The sequence below is a fragment of the Primulina tabacum genome, chromosome 10, assembly GCF_025594145.1.
Source record: "Primulina tabacum isolate GXHZ01 chromosome 10, ASM2559414v2, whole genome shotgun sequence".
NCBI classification, from domain to species: domain Eukaryota; kingdom Viridiplantae; phylum Streptophyta; class Magnoliopsida; order Lamiales; family Gesneriaceae; genus Primulina; species Primulina tabacum.
In genome coordinates this window covers 5,516,263-5,541,830 of record NC_134559.1, presented here as the reverse complement: position 1 = coordinate 5,541,830, position 25,568 = coordinate 5,516,263, and the positions used below count along the sequence as shown (strand labels likewise).

The window sequence follows — 25,568 nt, the reverse complement described above, 5'->3', positions numbered from 1 at the left end:
TTTGTACTTTTCCTTGATGGATAACGCAGAGGAATTTTTTTAATGTCAATATATTCAAGTGCACAAATGTGTTGTACTATGTTGCATCCGAGTTGTACTTTTATTTGGTAACGACGAATGTTTTCGAAAGTATTGTTAAACGCATGGAATCACGACCCTTTTGAGCGGTACCCAATTGCACATCACTTTCTCCCAGCCAAATCGCTTTGGCGAGAGGTGAAGAATCCCAACAAATTTCAGGTAAAAATAGTTAAATAATTCAGCCGTGTCAGTGTTTTCCTTGTAGTTGGAGACTGTAATTTTATGTTTTTGCTCACTTTCGTCTGCAATTATTATGTTCTAAAGCTGTGATCTTTTTTGTTTTCGGCCTTTAGTTTTTCTGGATTTATTCTCTTTGGTGGATTGTCGTCGCAGAGTTTGAAGGGCTTTTATTAACTTGGTTAAAGCTTTAGGATATGGTTTTCATGGTATCACTTTTCAATTTTGTGTGTGTGTGTGTGTGTCCCTGTTACTTGAATTTTAGAGGGCGGTCCCTTCTTCGGAAGAGGGTATAGTGATACTATGATGTGGCACTACTTGTTGCTTGGTAGTTATATAGGTTATGTGAAAATGTGTGAATTAATATGTGGGAAGTATTGATTGTTTGAGAGAGAAATTGTCTGAAAGCTTCAGGTGTGCAAAACTATGTTAGTTAAATGTTAGTGGTTCTTCAAGGAAAATGAGTGTAACAAGAGAGTAACTTATGGAAGAAAACAAAATTTATGTGTGAAATAGTATGTGTTCATAGAAAAAGAAACGTTCTATGTACAAGAAGAAGTGATGAAAGGATCAGAAGGCAAAGCATAGAGGTTGATACAGCATGCTTTGTGGGAACTAGTGCTTTCAAGAACTCTGATCTGAGATAAGGGGTAATAATAAAAGTTTCAAGTAGACTGTAAATTTACTTCAAAAGTTGAGCTTGGCAAAGAATCTTTAGGCTTTATGATTAGTAAAAAATAAGGAAATGGAGAAAGATTAAGAATTGTTATGCACCCACAAAATTTTTTGGGACATGCTAATTGCTAGGCTAAACTCTAAAGTTAGCAAAATCCAGTGTGATGCTAATCAGATGTGTTAATAATTATTTCCTCTTCACGCAAACAACATGCTATTAATTCTTGTACTTTCCCTAGTTCTTTAAATTTTATGTTTGGTTGAACTATTTGTGAATATGCTAATATCTTGTATTGATGAACTATGAATCAGGCTTTATGAAATGCATACTTGAATGCTAAGAAAGTTGGAAGGTGTTTTGTAGCTTAGCTGTTGTGGAACGGTATATTGACGGACTATTTAATTCTCTTGTTCTTGAACTTGCAAAATGTCTAACGAAGACATAAGAAAAGTCTTGCTGCATAACATACAGCTTGTAAGTTTCTACACTAATGTGTAATTTGATTGTATTTCTTGTTATATTACGTATTATGGTAAATAGCCTACTTTATCATGGGATGATTGGTTAGAGATGGCCTCCCTGCATAGTTGTTCTTGCTTTAATTTAAAATTATTAGCATTAATGTGAACAACAACTGCAAATAACGAGCTATGATAAGAATCCTTTTGAAGGAAAAGGGTGTCATTTATATGGATATAGCTGTATAAGTGAATATTTTATGAGATTGTCATTTTTATCTCTTGAAATTCTGATTGTGATTCATTTGTTATTACATTTCTTTACTTTCCTCTTTTTTGCATGTCTTTGTCATTGATTTTCCTGATCCAATGCTTTGTCTTATCAGGTTCAAAATCTCATAGAAAGGTGTCTTCAGCTTTACATGAGTCGGGCTGAAATTGCGAGTACCCTGTTACACCGGGCAAAAATCGAGCCCGGATTCACTGAACTTGGTAATTCTGTTCCCCTGTTTGGTTATTGCTGTTTGTTTGTTTATATGTATATAACCTTTCATTTTGAAGACATGGCGTGAAGCTGCCGTGACCGTGTTACACAGAAACTCTTCAATTATATTCTATTCGATATATGGGCATTTTGTATTAATAAAGATGTCTTGGGTTGTTGGAAGGGGGGGTGGTGGTTTGTGCATCTCCTTGAAAGATGTTGGTGAGAGGGTCAAAATCTCGTTGAATTTGGTTTGAAATTTACGAAATGACATTGAGTTTTCCTTTGCATAACAGTATGTCACACTCATAAGCATAGGGGTTCCATCGTGGTTCTAAAGTAAATTTGGGCCACCTTGCAGTGTGGCAAAAACTTGAATCTGAAAATCAAGAATTTTTCAAGGCATATAATCTGAGATTGATGGTCAAGGACCAGATATTACAGTTCAATCAGTTACTTGCGAGACAGGTTGATCTAATGCACCAATCACGTCCAATGGGGCCTCCTTCGATTCCTCTTACAAATGGATGTCATATTCAACCATGTAAGCTTGTTTTTTTTCTTTTTTCTTTTTTCCTGTATCAAATCATGGTAGTGTCCTTTTTTTTAATAGTGGTACTTTATGTATGGGTTTTATTGTTGTAGAAGAAAAACTTTGATAATGTCACCGCTAATTGGATCGAATTCATGTAATTGAAAAATTGCCAAAAGATTCGAATGAATCCAATCGAAATGTATAATAACCCCCTTCTTAGTTTGGTTTGTTTGTCTTTTATTTCAGAGCAAAAAATAAGCAAAAACCGATTTACCAAACTTATGAAAAAAATCACGACCGATTTATCAATCTAACTGAACTGAATTGAATTGATTAGTTCACTTACATCAGGTAAAATAAAACTTTGCTCACTCAGATTACACACAATTAGCTCTGCTTACAACTGTTTTGCCTACGTTTTTGTCGTGCAGAAATGTCTAACGTGCAAAAATGTCTAACTAAAATTATTTAAAGAATCCATTGTTTTTTCTTATAAAGCTATTTATACTTCTCCTACAATCTAATGTGTAACGAGGCATTAGAGAGATTATTTTCACCAATTGTTGAATTGTGTCTGCAATTATACAACTATTCTGACTTGAGAAAAAATTTGTTTGTTACATGGTGCCAATACACATCGATGTAGCTTACCAGGCCCCACAGTCTACAGGATTTTCTATAAAGCCTGAAAGCATGCACCAAGCTATGGGAGTGATACCTGATCTTTACATTAATGATGAGACGACCCTGCAACCTTGCATGCAAGTTGCTGTGGATATGATGAGTCATTCTGGAGGGATTGATGTGCTAGCAAATTCACTGTTGGCTCAGAACTCAGATACTGTAATGATGCAAGGAATGAATGGAGGGATGATTAAATTGGAACCTGGCTATGCCGATAATTCTTCATGCATATTTGGTGCTGACAGCAATCTTCTTGACCATGGTGCGACAATTGGTGAAGGATCAGTTCCTTCTTTTGTTGGTGCTGAGTCCAGTTCACCTATGTTGAACGAGACCATGTTGGACCCAGAAATGAACTCATTTAGTTTCTTGGGACAGATAGCTCGGAACTTAAGCTTCTCAGACTTGGCGGCCGCTGATTTTTCTCATTGTACTGGTTAGCTCTTCTTCCTCCGTGTATATGTGTGTGTGCGCGTGTACGCGACTCTATGAATTTTATGAAATTAAAGAACTCGGTCTGCTAAACATCGATGAATGGTAACCGTGCGTATTTTGACAGCGGCACTTCAATTTTTTAGGAATTTGATATATTATGACTCAAGTTTTATCAAATTTCTTCAGATATACTTGAGAGTTATTCTAGATCGCCATTCCTTGGAACTGATGCAAACTTCCTGGAGCCTCGTTTTAGGGAAGACCAGCAAGGTGATCCTTTCCCCCACCAGATCAGACGTTTCTGATGGGAAAAAGAAGAAGAAATATAGCCAACATTTTTGTTATGTTGTTGACAGATATTAAGAAGCTGGAGACCATATCAGAGGCATTGAGTTATGGTGATTTTGGCAGTGAATGAACGAGCTGTTTAATTGATACGTTGTTAGACCTTTACTCAATTAGTTTTTCAAGTCATAGCCTCATCCCTCCCCCATCGAGTACTTGTATAGCTTCTCTTCTTTTTGGTACAAACACCTTTTTTTCCTCCCCTGGTCTTGTTGCAGGGAGAATAACTTGACAGGATTGAACTTTTCGTAAATAGAATTCTTGAATTAAAGAGACTCCATGTTTTCAACCTAGGGAAGGAACTACGAGTCACACAAATTTTCTGCTGTATCTGCATACCCTTGTACATGTTCTGACCTAACATTTAATCAGCTGCGACGACGAAGTGAAAAGTTGATTTATTGGTGTGGTGTTCGTAGGTAACGACACGGTATTGGTTAATGGTATCTAGTTTGTAGTTGTTAGATTTTATGTATAAGAATTACAATCACAAGATTGTAAATTTGTGGTAGACAAAGGTTCTTGAATGCATGCTGGTGTTTGTTCATTGATTTTGTTATGGAATGTAAAACACATAATATGTAATATATTTTGGCTTTATGGCAAAAAGGGAGGACGAAGATACTCTCTGTTTTGAGAATATTTCGTGAGCCGGCATGCGAAGGATTTTAGGGGAAGGAGAAATCAGAGCAGAATATGTGAAACTCTTTTCATAATTTTTTTGCAGCCCTTCTCTTTATTATGCTTGCTATTTGTTTTAGTGTCTCAATAGCAAAGGAATTGATTGAACAAGTTATGAGCCACACTGATCCTACCATAACAAAATAAAACTTGGCTATTTTAAAACCTCACATTTTCAAGTAAATTTTCTCATATCTATTCAGAATTATTATTTTCGACTTTAATAAAATCAATTTTACGCAAATTTTCATGGAGATTGTGCTCGAGATCTTGAGTATATAAGTTTGAAAATAAATTTGTTTAGTTCAGCATGTTTGGGAGAAAAATATAAATAGAAATGAAACAACTATATTTTATAAATTCATATTTGATTATTGACAAAAACTTGTGTGAGACGATCTCACGGGTTGTATTTGTTAGACGAATCTTTTATTTGGGTCATCCATGAAAAAATATTATTTTTTATGCTAAGAGTATTATTTTTTATTATGAATATCGGTAGGATTGACCAGTATCACAGATAAAAATTCGTGAGATTGTATCAGAAGAGACGTGTTCTCGATTGTTTCCAAGGATATTGTGCTACGTGTTTCTTGGTCTAGTGGCACTCACGGCTCACCCTCTGTCTTATTCCAACAGAGGATGAGGTGTCGAGTTTGAGAAATGTGAAAAATAAAATAAAATAAAATAAAATTGTGTACTTTTGTGGGGCAATCTTTGTATAACTAACACATATCTCGATTAATTGATTTTTGTTATTTGTGTGTTATGTTTGGACAAATATTTTTTTTAATCTATTATAAGTGGAAAAATTTAAAGCTTGTGTTTAGAAAAAAAATTAGTAAAATATGTATTAGAATTTTTTTAAAAAAATTCGTTCTTTCAAGTATTATTTTTTTAAAAAAATAACTGAGATATTTTTTTGATGTTTTTAAAATAAACAAATATGGGTCGAATGGATAATAAATCACAAATAACTAAAGAAATGAGAAAATAAAATTATAATGAAATATGTTCTTAATTATACATAAGAATAAAAAATTTATTCTTAAAACAAAAATTTAAAAGTTAAAAAAACAATATTATAAAAATATTTTACAAATACTTATTTAAGTCATATTCGGTTTTTGAAAAAGCTATTGAACATTTAGAAAATAATTATTGATTGATTTTTCGATAATTCAGTAAAATATTAAAATCATTAAATAATGAAGAAAGTCGATGTGTCGAGAATAATCTGACCACAAGGACGACTCATACGATGTTCGTTTCTTGGTGAATCCACCTGATAATCTGATTATCGAGACACATTTAACTGTAACTTCTCGATTTTAAACCAGATTATATTTGGTGAGACGTCGAATCCGTGTGTTCTCGGACCTGTTTGTTTTTTCTTCGAAAGGGCCAAAGCTTACGTTTGCTACTATGCTTCGTTTAATCAGGGGGAAGAGGTTTTGAGCCGGAGAGACCAAATCTTGAAATGGGCTATCGCCAGATTTAGAGAATTGCTGTTGCGGGTAATTTATATTGCTAAAAATTAGTGTAAAGCTGTTGCCTTGAATTTGTTCAATAATTCTCGATAAAGCCTTGTTTCGACTTCTCGAGAACAAGTGGAACCGCTGTCATTTGACGTGTTTTGAGTGTCGATTGAGTGGTGGATTTCTGTTAAATCGGAAGATTTTTTAGAGCCTGATTCTTTGGTTATAGGATTGGAGTCAAGGGTTTGGAGTGAGTGGGGAAGTTTTGATTTTTTAAGTCATGGCAGTTCCATGGAAAGTGACGCTTTGGTTGGCAAGGATGATATGGCTTGCATTGAGTGGTTGGGTGGTTTCTTGCTTGACTGTTGCTGATGAAATCGCAGGCTCATTACGGACCGGTGATGTCGGGCCTTTTCATGTTGGTTGATTTCAAGGAGGTGGGGGAAACAATCTGTAGATGAACCGGTTCGATCCAGCCAACTTACTGTAGTTATTATATGTTCTAATGTAATAGAGTTTTTTTACTTGTTGATGATATGAATTAATAAATAACTGATTGTTGATTACAATTACATTTTCTTGAATGTGTGATATGGCTTGGAATGTTTAGATGTCATAGACAAGCCTATCTTTTTGATACTTAGATCTCGCTGTGATTGCTTTTCAAATTAAACGAGCAAGAGTTTCCTCCTTTTGGCGTTGAGATTTGCTGCCGGGCTTTAAGAAAACTGCATAACAATGCATGATGACTGATTATTTCTGATGAAGCACCCTTTGTCTACTGGCAGTTGGTTATTTGGCATGTTGTAACATCTTCACATGCTTTAAAGTACCCCCACATCACCATGTTTTGCTGTTCTTTCTTCTGCTGAGTGTGTCTACATGTTAATTTGAGCATCAATTTTACTGATTTTCTGTTGCTTATTTATGCTCTTAAGTTTAAATAGAATTTCGAGGAAAGTTGAGGGTCGCTATGCCGGTTGGGGTACTTGTCTTCCTGCGTCTGTTGGTTGTCATATTTCATCGTTTTCCACAATTTTAGAAAATAGGTACTTAGTCGTCTCTGGTGAAGTTTTAGTTCCGACATTTTTTTCCATGTTTATCATTTCCTTAGTGGGGAATGCCAAGAAAAGCATTCGTCAACGCTGGATTGCTCTAGGTTTCATATAATCAATCACTCAATGATAAGAGGCAACTTGAAGACATTAGAAATCAGCCCTTTATTAAATTTTTGTTGTGAGATTCACACAATCTCATGAACGGTCCCCTTAAGATTCGGTAGGATGCCCTGAATCTCTATGGCCAAGGCTTAAAGTCTAATACTTGAAAATATGAATCCATTATTTAGTACACAAAGGTTAAATATTCTCGTTTTTTTTTAAAAAAATTCTTTATAAAAAACAATTTTATAAAAATATTTTAATATAGTAATTGGATTTGATTTGTTAATTTATAGGTGTGAGACGGTCTCACGGGTCGTATTTTGTGAGACGAATCTTTTATTTGGGTTATCCATGAAAAAATATTACTTTTCATACTAAAAATATTATTTTTTATTGTGAATATCGATAAAATTAACCCGTCTCACAGATAAAAATTTGTGAAATCGTTTCATAAGAGATCTACTCTATTTTATATTCGTGCATATTCATCTCCTTCGCTCCACCAAATGAACCTCTCTATATTTTTTTAAAAATATTTTTGGGATTTTGTTCCCTTCTTTTTAGGGATGTAAGAAGAAACTTGCATGCTTCCATTTTTTTTAGCACAATTCGTAACACGTGTTTCTGAATACACACACGTGCATGCATGTATTAAATAAAACCAAGCATTTGACGAATAAACGTCAATATTCCACTTGATCTTGGAGGATGAACGCTCATTTCCCTGAATTGCTAACAGAAAAGAGCATCAGATCTCTGAAAAACAACCTAAACACTCGACAAACTCGTATTTGTTTTTTTAAGGAGAAAAAAAGAAGGAAACAATCAGATATAAATCTTGAAGAACTCAAAATTTTTAGTAAAGAGAATCATCCGCATGTCTCGAGTAATTACATCTGACTGTATATATATATATATATATATATATATTTACATCTACAACCATTTCGTAAAGTGAGTCAGGAAGAACAGTCACCGGTCACTGGCATGAACTCTGAACAGCCTGAATTTGAAAAAAAGGAATAATCATACCCGCAACTCAAAAAACTCGATGCATGGTAATTTTATCCAAAAAAATATGATTCTCGGTCAACACTCAAAGCTGTAACACGGAATTACCATTTTGATGGGAAAGATCCTCACTAGTTTCAACGGATTGAAGCTTAACGTCAAGGATAGCATTGTCGATTGCATCTGCGGTTGCATGGTGTTCCCGTTCTCTATTATCACCAGAATAAGATTGGAAAAATTCGGGATGTTGAGAATCGACCTCGTTCACATTATATACTAGTACTTGGTCGGCATCCATATCTGAATAATAGGAAGAGTGTCGAGTATTTACGCTGGTTTCGAAATATTCCTCATGGTCACCTTTCTTTGGGCGCTTACTCACACCCCTTCTTCGAACTCTTTCCTTTCCTCTACCCATTTCACCTACATCATTCTCTGAGGTAGCTACAGACTGAATTGAGCTTCCAGCATTATCCCTCAAACATTCATGGACAAGAAACCTTATTCTTGAAACCGATTCTATATGCTGATCATCCATCCCATGTGTTGAGAGGGCGTCGACTACAATAGCAATTTCCCTCAAAGCAACATTCTGCGCAGTCAGAAAATTTGTTCATCAGTCAAGAAAAGACGAGCAAAAAAGTAATGATAAAAATATCAAACATATGATCAATGGATTTGGAGCAAGACATTCTTTAATCATTCAAATTATAGAAAATCCAAGAGTTTTTTAATCTTTCAGGTTATAGAATCGAGTATTTGCTACTGTATCAAAACCTATAGCCGGTAAAAAAGATTCAAATAAAACACTTTAGCCTATATGATGCATGAGACAAGCATCATTGTTCAATTGCTGGGCCAAACATGACGGTAGAGGCAATTGGCTTGAGCGTAATATAGACACTTACCATTCTGTGAAACTCAGATGACATGGGCGTAGACCTTCCAATCAACCTGCGTGTAATTTTTAAGTACCAGATCATGTATTCACCCTCATCTAGGTCTTCCTCAGCCTCTACAATATGGAAGCAGCGATTTGCCCACTCACTAAGCTCCGATTCCATTTTTCCAGCGAGATCAATGCCACCATCGACACCACGGGTCTTCCTTTCCCATCGTGGCACTGGTTCGGGGATTGTTTGACGCATGCCAAACTGTCCTAGGCAACGATCTGGAAGGTGCCTTTCTGCCTTGTCAAAACATATCAACATCGTCTTTGAACGTCCAAGGATGAGTTGATTTAAAATGTTCTTTGGTATAACAGTGTGGCTGATATTAGCATAAGGGCACCAGTCAACCTACATTAGTGTAGAACCAGTTCACTAAAAACAACAAAATACAGAGTTTCTTTCAAGCAAGTATCAAACTCACATCTGAAGGCTTTAATGAATCTAAAGCTTTACGGTAAAAGGCCACATCGCGATTTGAGGTTGGCCCACTATGTTTCCCCTTCCATCTGAGAACAAAAGGAAAGCATTCATGGATTGGGTCATGATGAAGCTTAGGTCGACCGACATTCAGGTGATAGTAACTCCAGCACTACAAAAATAAAAGTATAAAAAGGAAAAATCATACTCCTGTGGTAAAAGGCACTCAGAAAGACTGACACAAAAGGAAACAAAAGAATGAGAAAAGGTAAACACCTGCAGTAGTGTCAAACAACCACTAATGGTGCTTTGGGATCTAAGGGAGGCATTTCCAAGTGATCTATACAAGAATGATAGTGCCGCCGCGCCCCATGCAAATTTCCCCGCTTCATCAAAATTTTCAAATAATGGAAGGTACATAACAGGGACTTTGTTACCAGTTGTCGTGGAAAAAATTGTACTACCGACAAGGTAAAGAAGGTAAGCACGCGTATAATACTCTATATCTTCGATTGAGGCATCTTCGGGACATTCACAGAAGGTCTCTTTTAACCAGTTAAGTTTCACCATCCCACCACTCATGTTACCAGAATCCGGTGTTTTACCAAGGTACTTCACACACACTGAATCACATGAGGTATAAGTCACACCTATCACAGGTTCACCATCAATTGGAAAGCCAAGCAAGTAGGCAACATCTTCCAGTGTTATAGTCATTTCTCCAACAGTCATATGGAAAGTGTTTGTTTCTTTCCTCCATCTCTCAACTAGTGCAGATATGAGTGGATTATCAAGACTAATAGCTGGAATCAATCTCAAATAGCCAAAACCAGTCTTCTTCACCAACTCAATTTGTCTCTCAGTAAGCGACCAATGGCCAAGCTTTGAAGTATGTTCATGACATCTAAGTGCACCTCGCTCCTGTTAAATCAAATTAATATATTATAAGTTGCAAATTGTTACGAGTATGATCAAGATGAGAAGATAAACTATTATATAATGAGCACCTGTCCCTCCCAAACTGCAGCAGAGACATGCTTATCTTGGTCATATAAAACGGAAGGATCCACCGGCCCAGGGTTGGTTGCATAATAATCCATAATGTTGCTAGTAGAGGCATCTGCCAAGAACACAAGGCAAACCCAAAAGCACAAAAAAATAACCAGTGAATCCATGGATACATACAGGCATATCACTGAGATTACAAGTTAACTCAAACCTTGGATGCATGTTATTATTCATAAGATACAACATTCATAACTTAAACCACGTGAGACTAAAAATGGGGCACTAGTGTACACTTTGAAGAGTCCTCAAGCAACTGGTAGACTTTAATCAACTTCTATATCTAGGTGAGATCTAGCTATTATGCTCTAGTAATTCATTATACAAGCCTTTTGCTTTGAAATAATAAGCCCCCACAAACTCATTGTCACGACTCAATGAAAGGTAATCAAGAAACTAAAAAGAATTTAGTAATGTTCTAAACTCCACATCCTCCAAATCTTAGAAAATTTTGATGCTCACATCTTTGGAGCCATCATATCACATAATCATCAATGCAAATTATTTATTCGGCATATGAAAATTGAACTCATCTTTCTTCGTTGCAAGGCCTTATACCATTTTGATGCTTCTAAGTTTTGCATCTACATTAGGAAAATGGCAATATGAAGTCGCAAAATCTAGCCCCACCCCAAACATTAAAAAATATCCAAAGCAGGGGATGATACTTTTTCCATGTTTTTTGCATCTGGCTGAGGAAAATGCCGGCATGAACTTCCAAAACTGGGAATTTGATTAGAAGAGTCCACTGACAGTTAATTTAAATACAATTTAAATGAAACCCAAACAAATGGAAAACTGATTTGAATCCAATTTCAAGCATGTTCAATACGATAAACCACCACGCTTCAAACTACTAATGTGCAGCATAAAATGATTACATTTGAGCACACAGAAACAGGAAGTTCACTTTATTAAGAAAGAGTCTGGAAAAGAAAAGGACTTACTCGGAGCAAAATGATAATCTTCAGCCTTCATGCCAAAGTACTGCAAACTTTTGCCCGTGGAAACCCTAAAAGCTGCTGCCAGGTGAAATCAATTGCTAACTCAAACAATGGGCTAAGAGGATCCAGAAATTGAAAATAATAAATAGGTTTTTACCAATGAAATTAAGGGTTGTGAAGAATTAAACCAATGGAGGAGAAACGAAGATCGCATCAAAGAACCATGGGGAATTGAAACCACGCTGAACATGAATTGAATTCCCCTAAATTGCACTTTGGGTTATTTTTATGGCCCATATCTTAAAAATCAACGGGCCTATACAAGGATCGATCTTTCCTTTTCATAACTATCTTTTCTACACTAAAAAAAACACTATCTTGTTTAAATAAAAATTTGTATCAGACGATCTCACGGATCGTATTTTGTGAGATGATTTTTTATTTGAGTCATCTATGAAAAAAAGTATTTTTTATATTAAGAGTATTACTTTTTATTGTGAATATTGGTAAGATTGAGATGTCTCATTAGAGACATACTCACTTGTTTAAAATGTCAATTTAAAAAAAAAATCGAGAGTTTGTTATAATTGGATCTATAACTAGATACTTTGTCTCCAAACTTAGAACTTGGTTATCATATGAGTAACTATAAACCAACGCCATATCAACACATTAGTTCTATAAAATAGTAGACAAAATAAAATACAATTTAATAAATTAACACTTGAAATAAAGGGATTATTTATTAAATGAAATATAAGTTAAGGAAAATTAAAATGGAAATTAACAAGAAAATGGTTAATGGTTTTAAATAATTCGAACTCTTTCATTAAATATCTATAATTTTAGTTTAAAAGTAGTGAAAAGACTAACGGGAGTTGATGTAATTTGGTGATATCTTGGCAATAATTGGCTGATATGTCTACACCATTATATCATGACACATCGATTCATGCGTTTTTTAATGCTTATTTTTTAAATCTAATTTAATGAACATTTTAAAAGGGTTTTTTTTTTTAATTTCTATATATTTTTTTTCTTTTTTATGAGTCATTGTACATTAAGTAAAATTTCCAAATAACATTATAATTTATACTAACGTATCAATACACACGTTGCGTACAATACTTTTTTATAATTCATTTGATTTATATTTAAATGAGAATTAAAATATAATTATAAGAAATAGGGAGATACTACACTGCAATTTTGATATATGAATTAAAAAAATAAATAAAAATTGAAAAGAAAAAAAAAAGACAACGTACGATTGAACAACATGCATCTTAATGTTTAGGAAACAAAGACTCTATTCCTGAGTTACATGTAATCACATTAAAGTTTTAATATTTTATTTAATATATATAATCATTAAAATCAAAAATTAGTTACTATGAATATATCAAATTTAACGACATGGTATAATATAGAATAATATAGATATCACGGTAAACTGCAGCAAATTCTATCCCGTGTTATGATGGATCAAAACTTGCCAAGATTAACGTATGACATAGATTGTTAACAAGCAAATCACAAGACCTCTTCAAGCAAGCGTTAAATTTCCCAAAACCAGCGCAGCAGCACCAATCTAGTACCGCGTTCTCGATGACTTTCCTCTCGTAAAGTTTGCACCTTTCCACCTTTAAACCTGCATTTAATTCCTATTTACTTGTCCCCTCCACCCCCATCCCACAAAAACCCCACCAGCACTGACAAATAACAGCCCCTCCATGAATTCACACCATATTAAACAATGCAAAGATAAAGGGAAAAAACAGAGCTGAATATTGGAGACAACACAAGGAGATCAATCTTCTTGATCCTATTTGTTTATATATATAATTTTCCAAATCTTTACCCTTGTCGTCATGGGATGCTCGGCTTCTTGTCCTGTTAATTTTGTGACTCAACACAGGGATCCCTCGGCGAAGTGTTCATCTTGTTCACATTGTAATCCACAGTTGCTGTCTCCTAGTAGCTCATTTTCGGACCCTTTTGTTAATCCGGTTCCAAGAACTCTCTCTGTTGCCGCCCCTTCGATTTATCATCCACCTGTGAGGAAAGGGGACTCCAATCACTTGGTCTCCCTCACCTCCACCACCTATGGTTCTCTTGTGCTCCCAAATCCTAGTTTCAAAAATGATCGTACGGTGCAGACAAAAGGGCCCAACGATTTTGGCTGTTCCGAGGACCCTTTATGTCCAGTCTCGGTTATCAACACTTGGGAGCTTATGAAAGGGCTTGATGAGGATGATTTCAGTTTTCACATAGTTGAATCCCCCAAGAAGCCTTGTAAAAGAGAGATTGACTACAGTGAGTTTGTTGAGCAGCCAATGTCTAGGCCTTTGTGGAAGTATCTATCCGAGGAATCATTACTCGCCAAAATGGAGTCTAACGTGGCATCGAGTTATCGTAAGGCATTGCTAGGTAGACAACAAGGATGTCAAAAATACAAATGCATTCCGAAGCCCAAAAACGTCGAGTTTTCGGAGTGTGAAAAGAACAGTCCTTTGGTGTTTCAAGATAGGAAGGATTCTTGCCCTTCGTTAGTTTCCGACGATAGGATTGTGTTGTATTACACTAGCTTGAGGGGCATCAGGAAAACTTATGAGGATTGCTGCATGGTTCGTGTGATCTTGAGGGGTTATCGAGTGCGTGTGGACGAGAGAGACATTTCGATGGATCGGTCATACAGGAATGAGTTGCAGGATGCATTGGGAGAGAAGGGAGTGATCTTGCCACAAGTTTTTGTCAAGGGAAAGCACATTGGTAGTGTGGAGGAGATTAAGCAACTTAACGAGTCAGGGGAGTTGGCAAAGATTTTGGAAGGCTTTTCGGTTATGGATTTGGGGTTCGTGTGCAAGATTTGTGGGGATGTGAGGTTTGTTCCGTGCCCGAATTGCTACGGTAGCCGGAAGGTTTTCGACGAGGAAGAAGGGAAATTGATTTGGTGCCCCGAGTGCAACGAGAATGGGTTGATTCGGTGCTCGCTTTGCTGCTCTTGAGTTCTTCTATAGCACATGAATTTACTTGATGTGTTTGTTTTCTAGGCTATTTCTTGTTTATTATCCTTTTGTGCAAGAGACTAGTTTAATCCATTCATTCTAATGTGTATTATTGGAGTTTGGGCGAGCAATGATAATCAGTTGCAACCGTTAATGTGACAAGGTTATTTAAACATAATTGTTATTTGTACACACTACATATGTGTTTCATAAAAAAACACAAGAATTTCCGTGAGACGGTTTCACGTATCAGTTTTGTAAGACGAATATTTTAGATCACTAATGAAAAATATTAATTTTTATGTTAAATATGGATAGAGTTGTTTTATCTGTGAAACCGTCTCAGTAAAATCTAATAAAAAATTGATCATTTTTTTACTTTTATTTGAAAAATTATACATCTTTTAAATTGAAATAGTATGTGATAAAATAAAATATAAAGAAAAATACTATTATAATATTATAAGATAATGCAAATACTTTGAAGAGAAGTGTGATGTTTAGACAAATGTAAAAAGAGTGATCTTTTGTGAGATGATATCATGAATTTTTATCTGTGAGACGGATTAACCCTACCGATATTCAAAATAAAAAGTAATATTTTTCATGTATGACCCAAATAAGATATCTGTCTAACAAAATACGACCATGAGATCGTCTCACACAAGTTTTTGCCATGTAAAAATTTTGTAATGATTTCATGTAATATAAAGTGCTCTTTTATTATATGTAGTCAAATAATATTAGAAGTTCAATTTTTGAAAAGGACGATAAAATCGCTTTATTTGGATTTCGGTTATTTTTATTAAAACTAAGCTTCAATTTTTTATATTCAATTTTATTAGATTTCTTTAGTTTTTTCTCAAATAAGTTGGATACAAATTAATTTATTTTATTTTTTACATTATTGTTGCTATTAATTTATCTCACATGCTTTATCAATACACATACAGGCATCACTATTATTACGTTTTTATTTGAATAATAAAAAAAATTAATAATAATAATAATAATATATATAAAAATATAAAGAAAATAAAATTTTATAATAAAATATAAGGAGGCTCGATTTGAAAACCTCAGGCCCTCCGGTTACACTACAAAGTCCAAAGGCCCGTAATTCAGTTTCAGTAAGCAGCAATGGATAACGATTGTGAAGAGAACTTGGGGAATTGCCTCAGCAGCTTCGTCGATAATGGCAGCAGCGAGAGCCATAGGTACTATTTGGCGCGTAGAACGCTGCTGGAGATGCTTAGAGACCGTGGGTATGCAGTGCCCAGTTCTGAGATCGAGCTCTCTCTTCAAGAATTTCGGGATAGGCATGGGCAGGCGCCTGATGTTGATGCATTGAGGATTTCTGCTCTACACCGGGATGACCCTTCTCTGAAGGTTGCTGCTTTTTCAAAAAAAAATTTGCTCGCTTTTTAATCTTTTTGATTTTTCTTTTTCTTCTATGGGCATTTCTGGAGCTTTGTGTTCCCGCATGTGTTTGAGGAAGAAAAAATTCGAATCACCATTGGACTACTAGTAGCTTCAATTAAGCTTCTGCAATGCATATCTAGTCTCTTCTTGGTTTTCTTTCTTTAGATGATGATTTTCTTGGGGTTAAAACCCAAACGATCTGTATATTTAACCTACATCCCTTGTACGTGCATGCGATGCTTGTTCAGGAGGGGTTTTGGTTGTTTAAGCTATATTGCACCCAATAAATAATGGGGATCTAAGGTTGTAACTAGTTACAATGGGCTCTTCACGGTATACAAACCTGTGAATCCTAGGTCATTACTATGAGAACTTGGCCTTTTCTTATGCAGATCATTTTTGTCTTCTCATCTAGTCTCTTTCTGTCACTAATTCTAAGTTTTACTTTTGCTGAATGAGTTAATTTTCTCCAAACAAGCTGTTGTGAGTTTGCACAGATTATTAGGACGATTGTATTGAATCTATTGAGGTGTGCTGTGTTTTCATTGCAGACTCTGGTTCTATTCTGTGCTCCAAACATAGTTAAAGTCAATGTCATCCGTGCCATTGTAGCTGAGATTGTTAGCAGAGACAGGTTGAATCGGCTGATCTTGGTAGTGCAGAATAAAATAACAAGCCAGGCCTTAAAAGCAGTGGAGCTTATTTCATGCAAAGTCGAAATTTTCCAGGTGAACTTTGCTGTTGGCATTTTGTCTGCTTTCCCTGATTTTGATTTATATGGTTTGGGTACAAGTTAATTTTTCTGTTGCAAATGCTTAATCTGTTGCCAACATGTGGATACAATTGATTTCTTTTTGCAAAATAGGAAACTGAATGCTCACATGTATGTATTCTTTTTTATATATGGTGGTCCTGAACTTCAATGCACTTTACTTGTAAATTTTGTAAACTTATTATCCGTAAGGATCTAATAAAGTACTTTCTATGTCCTGTTTTCCATTTTCTCTTGCTTACACACTTCTTTTGCTTTAGACCATTTTTTCCGATAATTTTGTCGTGGTAATCCTATTGATTCACATAAATGTTAGTATAGCATCTTTTACCTTTATAGATCTGACTTCCTTTGATTTTTGCCATGTTTTTTAGATCTTGAACTTGCTCGTCAACATAACTAAACATGAACTAAAGCCAAAACATCAAGTGCTGACTGATGAAGAGAAAGAAAGTCTGCTAAAGAAGTACAGCATAGAAGAAAAACAGGTTAGTATTTAGGGTGCTGGATAATGTTAGGTTCAATCTTACTGATTTGTAATTTATTCTATATGTATGGAGTGGATTGTTTAGTTGTTTATATTCTTTCAGTTGCAGGATTATTGTCCTCTATTATGTATTGTTGAGTACTCACATCTATGAGTATGTTATGCCACCCACATTTATTGCGGAAAAAACAGGGATATGCAGTGAAAAATGATAATTCTCTTGTATTCTTGGTCCCTCATCTCTAAGAGCATATTGATAGCTGTGAAATGTTCAAATACTCAAATCTTCTTGTGGTAAATGACCCTCTCTTGGCTTTGAAATTGATATATGTTTATTGATGCATGCGTGTTGCAAAATTTGTCCAACGTACTTTGGACCAAAAAGGCGCTTTGTTATTTCACAACCAGCTGGTCTTCCTTTTCTAATTATGTATTGGCTGACCATTAACATTTGTTCCTTTTATTTTCAGCTTCCACGAATGTCACAGAACGATGCGATAGCTCGTTACTATGGGCTGGAGAAAGGGCAGGTCGTGAAGGTTACTTACAACGGTGAAATTACACAATTACATGTAACTTATCGCTGTGTTTGGTGATCCGTCATACCGATTTCGATCAGAAATGGATTTTTCCATTGTGTACTTGACTGTTGTGGAATTTGGGGAAGTTCATCTTGATTGTCCTTCAGTCTCCAAATTCAGTTTTTTCTTTATCTTGTATTGGAAAAGATGATGTATCTATGGCCAGTTAGTACTTGATACACTTCTTTTGGAAAGTTGGGATGCTTCATATATAATTTTCTAAAGAATGTAAACTGCCACTCCCCATAACACATCTAGTCGTCTTTGAAATTCGACCTAACTGAAAAATGAGTCATTATGGTCAACTGCACAGGTTAGAGGACTGAATTGTTGTTCTTCAACCAAATGTTGTTTCAATCTATTATTTAATATGCCAATGTGATTGATGCATTTTTCAAAATAAAAAACAGAGAGAGATTCAAGATTGCCATATCGAAAGCCTCCAAAAACATTGGTCACTCTCGGACAGCAAATTACTATCGTCTTCGGCTAAAATTGTGCCGAGTTTATCATTGCTCGGTTGTTGAATGCCTTAATTGCTCTTTGAATGGGAATAGTCACCGTAGATCCACACTCTTCCATAATATCTTTAAAAGCCATGTTTCATTTGGATTAATACTCATAGGAAATTTAGGGTCTGATTCCAGCAAGTGTCACTAATACATACGCATGTTTCAAAATTGTCCCGATCCTGAAATCACGAATAAGAATGTCAGAAGGGGGTCAGGAGGGTGTCCTGACATAGCCCCTCCGACGCTCAAGTCAGCGACTGAGGATATGAGTGAAGAGCAGCTAAGGGTGCTGCTAAAAACAATATAGTGAATGAATTATCATACGCTCAAACCTGGTATTTATAGGAGAATATTTGGGCCCTTGATGAGCTTGTCTTCCATTTGGACTAGGGATGGGCCAAGGGTAGTGGGCCCATCCATGAGGTATCACCAGTCTCCCTCTCCCGAGTCGAACTGATTCGCAGATTAATTGGGTTGTCCTTGATTTATCGACGACGAGGGCATGCCATGTTAACGCTGCGAAAATTACGGGAATCGACCTGCCCCGTCAGGTCGCGGGGATCGCAAGGGTGATGGCGTGCATTTTCTTTTTGCCATTCGTCAGTCTCCAGAAATTTGGAAACAAATCAAATCGTAATCTCGTTCTGAAAGAAAAGATTTGGTCTGGGTTCCCTTATAAATACATGTCACCTCCTTATTTCATTCTCACTTCTCCCATACAGAATTTTTTCTGCTCGCCCGTATGCTGGCTCGCACCTCGCCAACCGAGCCCTCGCCCTCGCCCTGCACCAGCCTCGCCGCTTGCCCGACGTTGCCGAGCCCTCGCCCTGCACACCAACTCACCGCTCGCCCCACGGAGCCCTGCCCTCGCCCTTTCTCTCCTCGCCCCACGCTGCCCTGCCTTCGCCCTTACTCACGGGAAATTTAGGGTCCGATTCGAGCAAGTGTCAATAGTATAGACGCAGGTTTTAAAATTATCCCGAGCCTAAAATCACGAATAAGACCGTTAGAAGGGGGCCATGAGGGTGTCCTAGCGTAGCCCCTCTGACGTTCAAGTCAGTGACTGAGGATATGAGTGAATAGCAGATAAGGGTGCTGCTGAAAACAATATAGTGAATGAATTATCATACGCTCAAACCTGATATTTATAGGAGAATACCTTAACCCTTGATGAGCTTGTCTTCCATGTAGCTAGGGAAGGACCAAGGATAGTGAGCCCATCCATGGAGTATCATGGATCATAAGTATGTATTGGTGTACAAAAGTGAAAGAAATCATAATTTTGTTTTTTTATGACAATAAAACATGTAGTCTATAGATATTTTTTGTTGTGAATCGAGTAAACTATCATATAAACGTAATAATCTGTGAATTATGTTAGTTAAATAAATCATATAAATGTGAATGAAAAAAAATTCTAACAATTGTTCAAGACACCCCTCGATGACAACTTTCATAGTTTTATCTATAAGAAACAATATGATATACATAACAAAGCAGCACAAAGATATTACGTAATCATTAAAAAAATATATTATCCTGGTTATAAAAAATAAGATGTTCTAAACATCTGATATATATTATTCCACAATTTTTAGAGTAAAATGAAATACATGAAGCATTAAAGAGAAAAATCAATCCAATTAATATTATATTTAATAAATTAGGATAAAACTTGACTCAAATCCCCACCATACTCGTTTAATAATAAATAAATAGGATAATTTAATGATGTCTAGAATATTTTATGTAATAACAGCTACGATAAAATTGTAAGGATTGTTTAGTTTTTCTTTAGAGTCATTGCTGCTCGGAAAAATTAAACCTAGTTATGGGTATTTATTCTTGATCCTATCTGAATATGTGAACCACATGACCAGAAATGAAACAGGCCCTTGGAACCTAAGTAAGAGCAATGCCCCTCATGCTAGCATGATCCAAGCAACTTCATCTGTCCCTGCTATGTGTTAATAAAAGTACAGATGCAGAAGTCAATTTAATTTAATCCACAAAATTTGAATCTATAACACAGATTTATACGTCTCTTAAAAGTGAGTAAAGCAGGCACAAACAGAAAAAATATCGACAATCGCAGTTGATGCATTTGCTCACAAGGTCAACAACAAACAAGAAGATTCATACAGCAGGTTTCAATCTTTATCTTGTATCAAGTTGTTGATCATATTTACCAGAGGAACAGTGCCTTTTGCCATAATCTCTAACCTAGACGAATTCGAGGCACGTGCGAAAAGGGATATACCAAAGAGTGCGAGCTCCGGAAGAAACAACCTGGACGACAAGAATCCATGCCAGTAACGTGGTTCCAAGTCGAAAAAGGCGCTGAAGAACCTTCTGGTGGCATGCAAATCAAGCTTCAGCAGAATATCCATACCGAAACAAAAGAATTCCCTTTGGCGTCTCCTATCTATCGGCCACAAGTCTTTCCAAACTTCCGCAGATAATTCATTACCAAGAAGGTTTCGATCTGAATTGAGATATTGAACAATGGCATTGGCAACAACTGGAGCAGCCGCTAGAGTTCTTGCTACCATGTAGCCAGTTGAAGGGTGCACCATCCCGGCCGTACCTCCAATGCCCACTATTCTCTGAGGTAAAACGGGAAGGGGACCCCCCATTGGAATTACACAATGTTCATCTTCTTCAATGCCAGTCACTTTTATACCTAAATGGTTTAACCGAGCCACCATACGTTCTTGAATATCCTTCATTGGTACTCCTGGACGAGCAACAAGGGATGTTTCTTCCAAGAATATTTTTTGTGAAGAAAAGGGCATATCATATAGAAAAGTAGGGATCTTTCTATTCCTTTCCTTCAAATCTTTATTATTGTTGAGATGCGAGTCTCGCCAATCCATGAAAACCATATTATTTATATCAAATGGATGCTCTTCCACTTCAGCTAAAATTCCATAAGCTACTTGATAGCCAGGGTTGTATGGTTTGTCATACTGAACGAGAGATCGAGAAAAACCAGTCGCATCTAGAACCACGGCAGCCTGAATAATAACACCATCATTGCATATCAACAATGATTTGGATTCCTCGTTAATTACTTTGATAACCTTAGCTTGATGAAATTTAACACCGTTTAAAACACATTTCAGCATCATTTTCGATTTCAGCTGTTTCCGATTAACCCTTCCATATGGCCGATCAAGATCTTTACGTGTCTTGTTGTTAATGTACACAACAGCACCAGACCAAGTTGTGTCGAGGCAATCCAACAAATCCATGGCCTCAAATTCATCCACCCAAACACCATAATTATTAGGCCAAATCATTTTGGGAGAAGGATCGATTGAGCAAACTGACAGGCCAGCCTCTGAAACTTGCTGCGCCACCGCGAGTCCTGCTGGACCTCCACCTAAAACTGCCAGATCCACCACTAGGCCTTTCGAAGGGTCATACATGGGAAGTTCAAAATCAAGATTTTCCTTCTTGGTCTCAGGCACAAGCTCCAAAAGGGCACTAGAACTGGCTTTCACACAATTTTTTTTGCCGAATTTCACACTGGATTTCTTGGAAACAAACTTAGTTTCGAGTTTCTGAGGTTTCAAAGATGTATAGGTACTAAATTTCTCCGTGAACCCATGAATTGGTTGAAGAAAGTCAAGCTTGTTGTGAGTCTTAAGAAGAGTATCCATATTTAAATATAATAAAAAGCTCGATATTTTTCAAGAAAACCACGAAGGATTCCGCAGTTCTTGAACAACACAAACAGGGGTCTGGATTATTTCCTCGATTTTCAACCTAATCTCGTGTCGGCACCAACACACAAAAACTCGTTCAGTTTTTATGAAACCATACGCTACTCCCGATAAAACGGAAAACTAGAGTAAAATCTCATAATTCACTTACTCGAAAATCCAAATGACTGAAGGGAAGAACATGGTAGCATACTTTACAGAATCCAGCGCAGGTGAAAAGTTTGGAGCTTGTGGTGGATTCTGCTCAACCACAGCCAATGCAGAATTGTGCGATATCTCTACATCTTCGTTTTATTTTTCAAACTGCCCATTTGTGTCCATTATAGGACGGACAACTTCAAAAAGCGCGTTATTGTGAAGTTTTGGGAAAGTTTTGTTTTGTAAGAATAAAGATAGCATCATATTTGTTTCATAGAGTAGGAGCAACAAGATGATTTCCATTGAGGCTAAAATGATCGTAAATTTAATAGAGTATAATATACTTAATCGAATCATCTAATGTGACATATCATATAGAGTAGGTCTCTTGTGAGACGATCTCACGAATCTTTATCTGTGAGACAAATAAACTCTATCGATATTTACAATAAAAAGTAATATTCTCATCATAAAAGGTAATATTTTTTCATGGATAACCCAAATAAAAGATCTATTTCACAAAATACGACAAGTAAGACCGTTTCACACAAGTTTTTACATATCGTATATTAGTGACATGGACACCCACGATTCGTGTTGTAAAAGTCTAAAAATTTGTCATACATTTGTTGATGGTTTGATGAACAATGATGAATTTTGATTTTAAATTTGTGTACCCCGGGCAAATGACTGTCCAAGACAAGTAATACTCTTAGCATAAAAAGTAATACTTAGGTCATGGTAAGCTTTGGGTCGGTTATATAATAGCCGGACAAATTACTGCCCGAGACATTATCTCCCTGAACTGCCAGAAGCCGGGCTTCCAGAAGAGTCCCATGTGATTGTTCTCTACACGGGTTACCTCGATAGTAACACTTCGGCACTAGTATGAGATACCTTATCTTAGTAATCATTAGTGTCAGAATCTCATAGATTTGACAAGGCGAAAGGGATAGTTTGGCGTGTCAGATAAGTTGGTGTCAGAAAGTAGGGTATGAGCAACCATCTTGCCATAATTAGTAAATGAGCACTGAAAACAAGGTCATCACTATTTTTATTTCTATAAATATCAGGTTTGTTTAAACATTAACGGATTCATTGATTCACATATGATGGATCGATTCGGACACCTGCGAGGGTGCTTCAAACACAATATTCTCAATGAGCCGCAATAGCTCATGTTCTAACAATATATATACCGATGAATTAGGTCGATTTTTGTTTCAAACCAAGCGGAAAACACTCGAAGTAATCATTCGTTAAGAAAAACTGAGAGATTTTAATTATTAAAGACTTGTGTAAACTGATCGATTGAAATACGGTGAATCCGTTCTGACTTCTATCATTTCAACTATGGACAAAACTGAACTGATATCAGGTGAACTGATCAAATCAGATTAAAACACAATTAAGCAGTTAATACACAAGATATGTTTATGGATGTTTGGAGACTTCAACTGCTCCTACGTCACCCCTTCTACCACCTCAGGTAGGATCCACTAGAAGACTTTGATTTATATATCATCTTGTACAAACACACCCAACTATGGACTTACCCACTCCTAACTGAACTCCTAGTCTAGACTGAAGGCATCACCTTTCAGCCAACACTAGTTTAATGTCTGTGTGTCAAATACTACATACACATGCTTTACGTCTTTGTGCAAAACCTAACTTGAGTGGTGGTGTGTGTGTGTGTGTGTGTGAGAGAACTGATCTCTGAAAACTACCTGAAAATGTTCTCAAACACTGGGAGAAATATGCTTCTAAGACTAAGCTGATAACAAGTTGAAGTGTTCCTTCTAGGTCGATTGCTTCTTCAAAGCTGATAAGCATTATGTGTGCCCTCTCTGTATTTTATCTTTTCACTTGTCAACTCTCATAATTGTTTTCACTGAGCATCGACTTCTATTTATAGGCGTTCGGCTGAACGTACAGTGAGACTCAGTGAATGAATCCGTTGCAGTTTGAATTTGTTCCTCCAAATAGATCTGGAAAATTTGGCTTTAACCGCTGCTGCAACATCTCTTATTGTACCTTGATCGTACAATAGCTTTTGTATCTTTGTGCACAGCTGGATTAAGCTTGTCGTATCTGCAAACTGGTTCGCTCCTAACTGATGTTCTAAACTGGTCAGTTGAACTGGTCTTGAACTGGTGAGGTTAAATCAGTTGACTCGTCAGCTGAACTAATTTCACTGAATCGGTTGAACTGGTTAGTTGAGCTCTTCATCAGTTGAACACTTCATCAGCTGGTCGGGCTTCTAAAGGTCTTCTGCTGAACCACCTATCAACTGGACAATCAGTTGAACTGTTCTTGATACTTCAGTTGTACTGGTTTAGTTCGAACAATCAGTTGACACTTTCAGTTTGCGTCTCGATAGCTTCAGTTTAAGCTTGGTAACTGATAAGCTCGAAGTCTGATCGATTTCAGTTTCTGCGCACTTAGGTAAACTTATTAGAAACAAATAAAGAAGCTTTGTTAATATCAAAATCAAGATTGCGAACATGAAATGTTCCAACAACATATATGATACTCCTATCATTTACTCTATAGATTTTCATACACCATTATCACATCATTTTCTTTTTGCTATATTGGTTTTCTTCACTCACCTGTTGACTTTAGTATCAGAGTGGCTACGTCGAAAATCCCTCCGATCCCCATTCACGTGGTTATCTTCCTGTTTGCAGATCAGCACCAGCTTTTATAGAGAGCAAGATCTCTAGTCTTGATATATCTCGCTGTGCTCTCATATCATCATTTACATAACTCGATCCGATGAATTTGTCCACGCATATCATATCTATTTTTAGCCGGTTACATCAATAGGGAAAAAAATTGAACTTGGCACCATTTCTTGTGAATTGTGATGGAAGAAAAATAGAAAACTTATGAAGATGTTTTACTGGATAATGATAATATTTATGGAAAAGAATAAACGAAAGTGTGACGTGAAATGGGAAAGTTATGTTATTAAATAGGTTTACAAAAAGTTTGGTACTGACGATTTTAAATGATTAAGTACTGACGATGCTCTTAATTCATTCAACATATGACATATATATTGAATGAATGTACTTTGTCGGAATATTTAATCATGATTAATACTCAACACATATGTCAAAATATGATGATTAAAGATATTATCTTTAAGATGAAGACGAAAAAAACCATTTTAAAATATGAAAATGCTTCACCAAATATGAGTCACGGTTGAATTTTTTTCACATATAATAGATTAATATAGTATATATACATACGAAGATATATCCATCAAAATTGAAAAAAATATCCATCGAAATTCTCCCACATTTTTCAAAAAATAAAATTTCA

At 36.1% G+C, this 25,568-nt stretch overlaps 5 protein-coding genes across 8 annotated transcripts; 4 read left to right on the top strand and 1 right to left on the bottom strand.

Moving 5' to 3' along the window:
• The first annotated feature begins 12 nt into the window (after positions 1 to 12).
• Positions 13 to 4,146, top strand: LOC142505543 (uncharacterized). 4 transcript variants are annotated; one of them, XM_075618574.1, is made up of 7 exons: positions 13 to 240; positions 1,246 to 1,408; positions 1,779 to 1,884; positions 2,238 to 2,420; positions 3,058 to 3,531; positions 3,717 to 3,800; positions 3,887 to 4,146. In XM_075618574.1, exons 2-7 carry the CDS (start codon positions 1,361 to 1,363, stop codon positions 3,946 to 3,948), a joined length of 957 nt encoding a protein of 318 aa, XP_075474689.1. In that variant the 5' UTR covers positions 13 to 240; positions 1,246 to 1,360; the 3' UTR covers positions 3,949 to 4,146. The 4 variants fall into 4 exon arrangements, with proteins under 4 accessions (XP_075474689.1, XP_075474688.1, XP_075474691.1 ...); XM_075618573.1 differs by lacking the exon at positions 1,246 to 1,408 and having other exon boundaries at positions 51 to 240; positions 3,887 to 3,971; positions 4,094 to 4,146; XM_075618576.1 differs by lacking the exon at positions 13 to 240 and adding an exon at positions 271 to 467.
• Positions 4,147 to 5,772: 1,626 nt separating this feature from the next.
• Positions 5,773 to 6,618, top strand: LOC142506156 (uncharacterized). The gene is made up of 2 exons (XM_075619315.1): positions 5,773 to 6,073; positions 6,264 to 6,618. Exon 2 carries the CDS (start codon positions 6,315 to 6,317, stop codon positions 6,459 to 6,461), a length of 147 nt encoding a protein of 48 aa, XP_075475430.1. The 5' UTR covers positions 5,773 to 6,073; positions 6,264 to 6,314; the 3' UTR covers positions 6,462 to 6,618.
• A 6,545-nt stretch (positions 6,619 to 13,163) lies between these two features.
• On the top strand, positions 13,164 to 14,745 carry LOC142505469 (uncharacterized protein At3g28850-like). Its single transcript, XM_075618451.1, has one exon. It carries the CDS (start codon positions 13,456 to 13,458, stop codon positions 14,590 to 14,592), a length of 1,137 nt encoding a protein of 378 aa, XP_075474566.1. The 5' UTR covers positions 13,164 to 13,455; the 3' UTR covers positions 14,593 to 14,745.
• Positions 14,746 to 15,689: 944 nt separating this feature from the next.
• On the top strand, positions 15,690 to 18,093 carry LOC142506157 (DNA-directed RNA polymerase V subunit 5A). The gene is made up of 4 exons (XM_075619316.1): positions 15,690 to 15,981; positions 16,566 to 16,742; positions 17,161 to 17,274; positions 17,744 to 18,093. Exons 1-4 carry the CDS (start codon positions 15,733 to 15,735, stop codon positions 17,867 to 17,869), a joined length of 666 nt encoding a protein of 221 aa, XP_075475431.1. The 5' UTR covers positions 15,690 to 15,732; the 3' UTR covers positions 17,870 to 18,093.
• Positions 18,094 to 20,349: 2,256 nt separating this feature from the next.
• Positions 20,350 to 22,246, bottom strand: LOC142505762 (lycopene beta cyclase, chloroplastic/chromoplastic-like). Its single transcript, XM_075618870.1, has one exon. It carries the CDS (start codon positions 22,029 to 22,031, stop codon positions 20,517 to 20,519), a length of 1,515 nt encoding a protein of 504 aa, XP_075474985.1. The 5' UTR covers positions 22,032 to 22,246; the 3' UTR covers positions 20,350 to 20,516.
• Positions 22,247 to 25,568: the final 3,322 nt, after the last annotated feature.

What these genes read in the sequence shown, in the direction of transcription:
- LOC142505543 (XM_075618573.1), top strand. Translation starts at nt 118, where the DNA reads ATGTTTTCGAAAGTATTGTTAAACGCATGGAATCACGACCCTTTTGAG. An exon ending in TGGATGTCATATTCAACCAT is followed by an intron (nt 2,421 to 3,057) that starts GTAAGCTTGTTT and finishes ACATCGATGTAG; the next exon opens with CTTACCAGGCCCCACAGTCT. An exon ending in TTTTAGGGAAGACCAGCAAG is followed by an intron (nt 3,801 to 3,886) that starts GTGATCCTTTCC and finishes TGTTGTTGACAG; the next exon opens with ATATTAAGAAGCTGGAGACC.
- LOC142505762 (XM_075618870.1), bottom strand. Translation starts at nt 22,031, where the DNA reads ATGGATACTCTTCTTAAGACTCACAACAAGCTTGACTTTCTTCAACCA.
- LOC142505469 (XM_075618451.1), top strand. Translation starts at nt 13,456, where the DNA reads ATGGGATGCTCGGCTTCTTGTCCTGTTAATTTTGTGACTCAACACAGG.
- LOC142506156 (XM_075619315.1), top strand. Translation starts at nt 6,315, where the DNA reads ATGGCAGTTCCATGGAAAGTGACGCTTTGGTTGGCAAGGATGATATGG.
- LOC142506157 (XM_075619316.1), top strand. Translation starts at nt 15,733, where the DNA reads ATGGATAACGATTGTGAAGAGAACTTGGGGAATTGCCTCAGCAGCTTC. An exon ending in GCAAAGTCGAAATTTTCCAG is followed by an intron (nt 16,743 to 17,160) that starts GTGAACTTTGCT and finishes CATGTTTTTTAG; the next exon opens with ATCTTGAACTTGCTCGTCAA. An exon ending in ACAGCATAGAAGAAAAACAG is followed by an intron (nt 17,275 to 17,743) that starts GTTAGTATTTAG and finishes TTTTATTTTCAG; the next exon opens with CTTCCACGAATGTCACAGAA.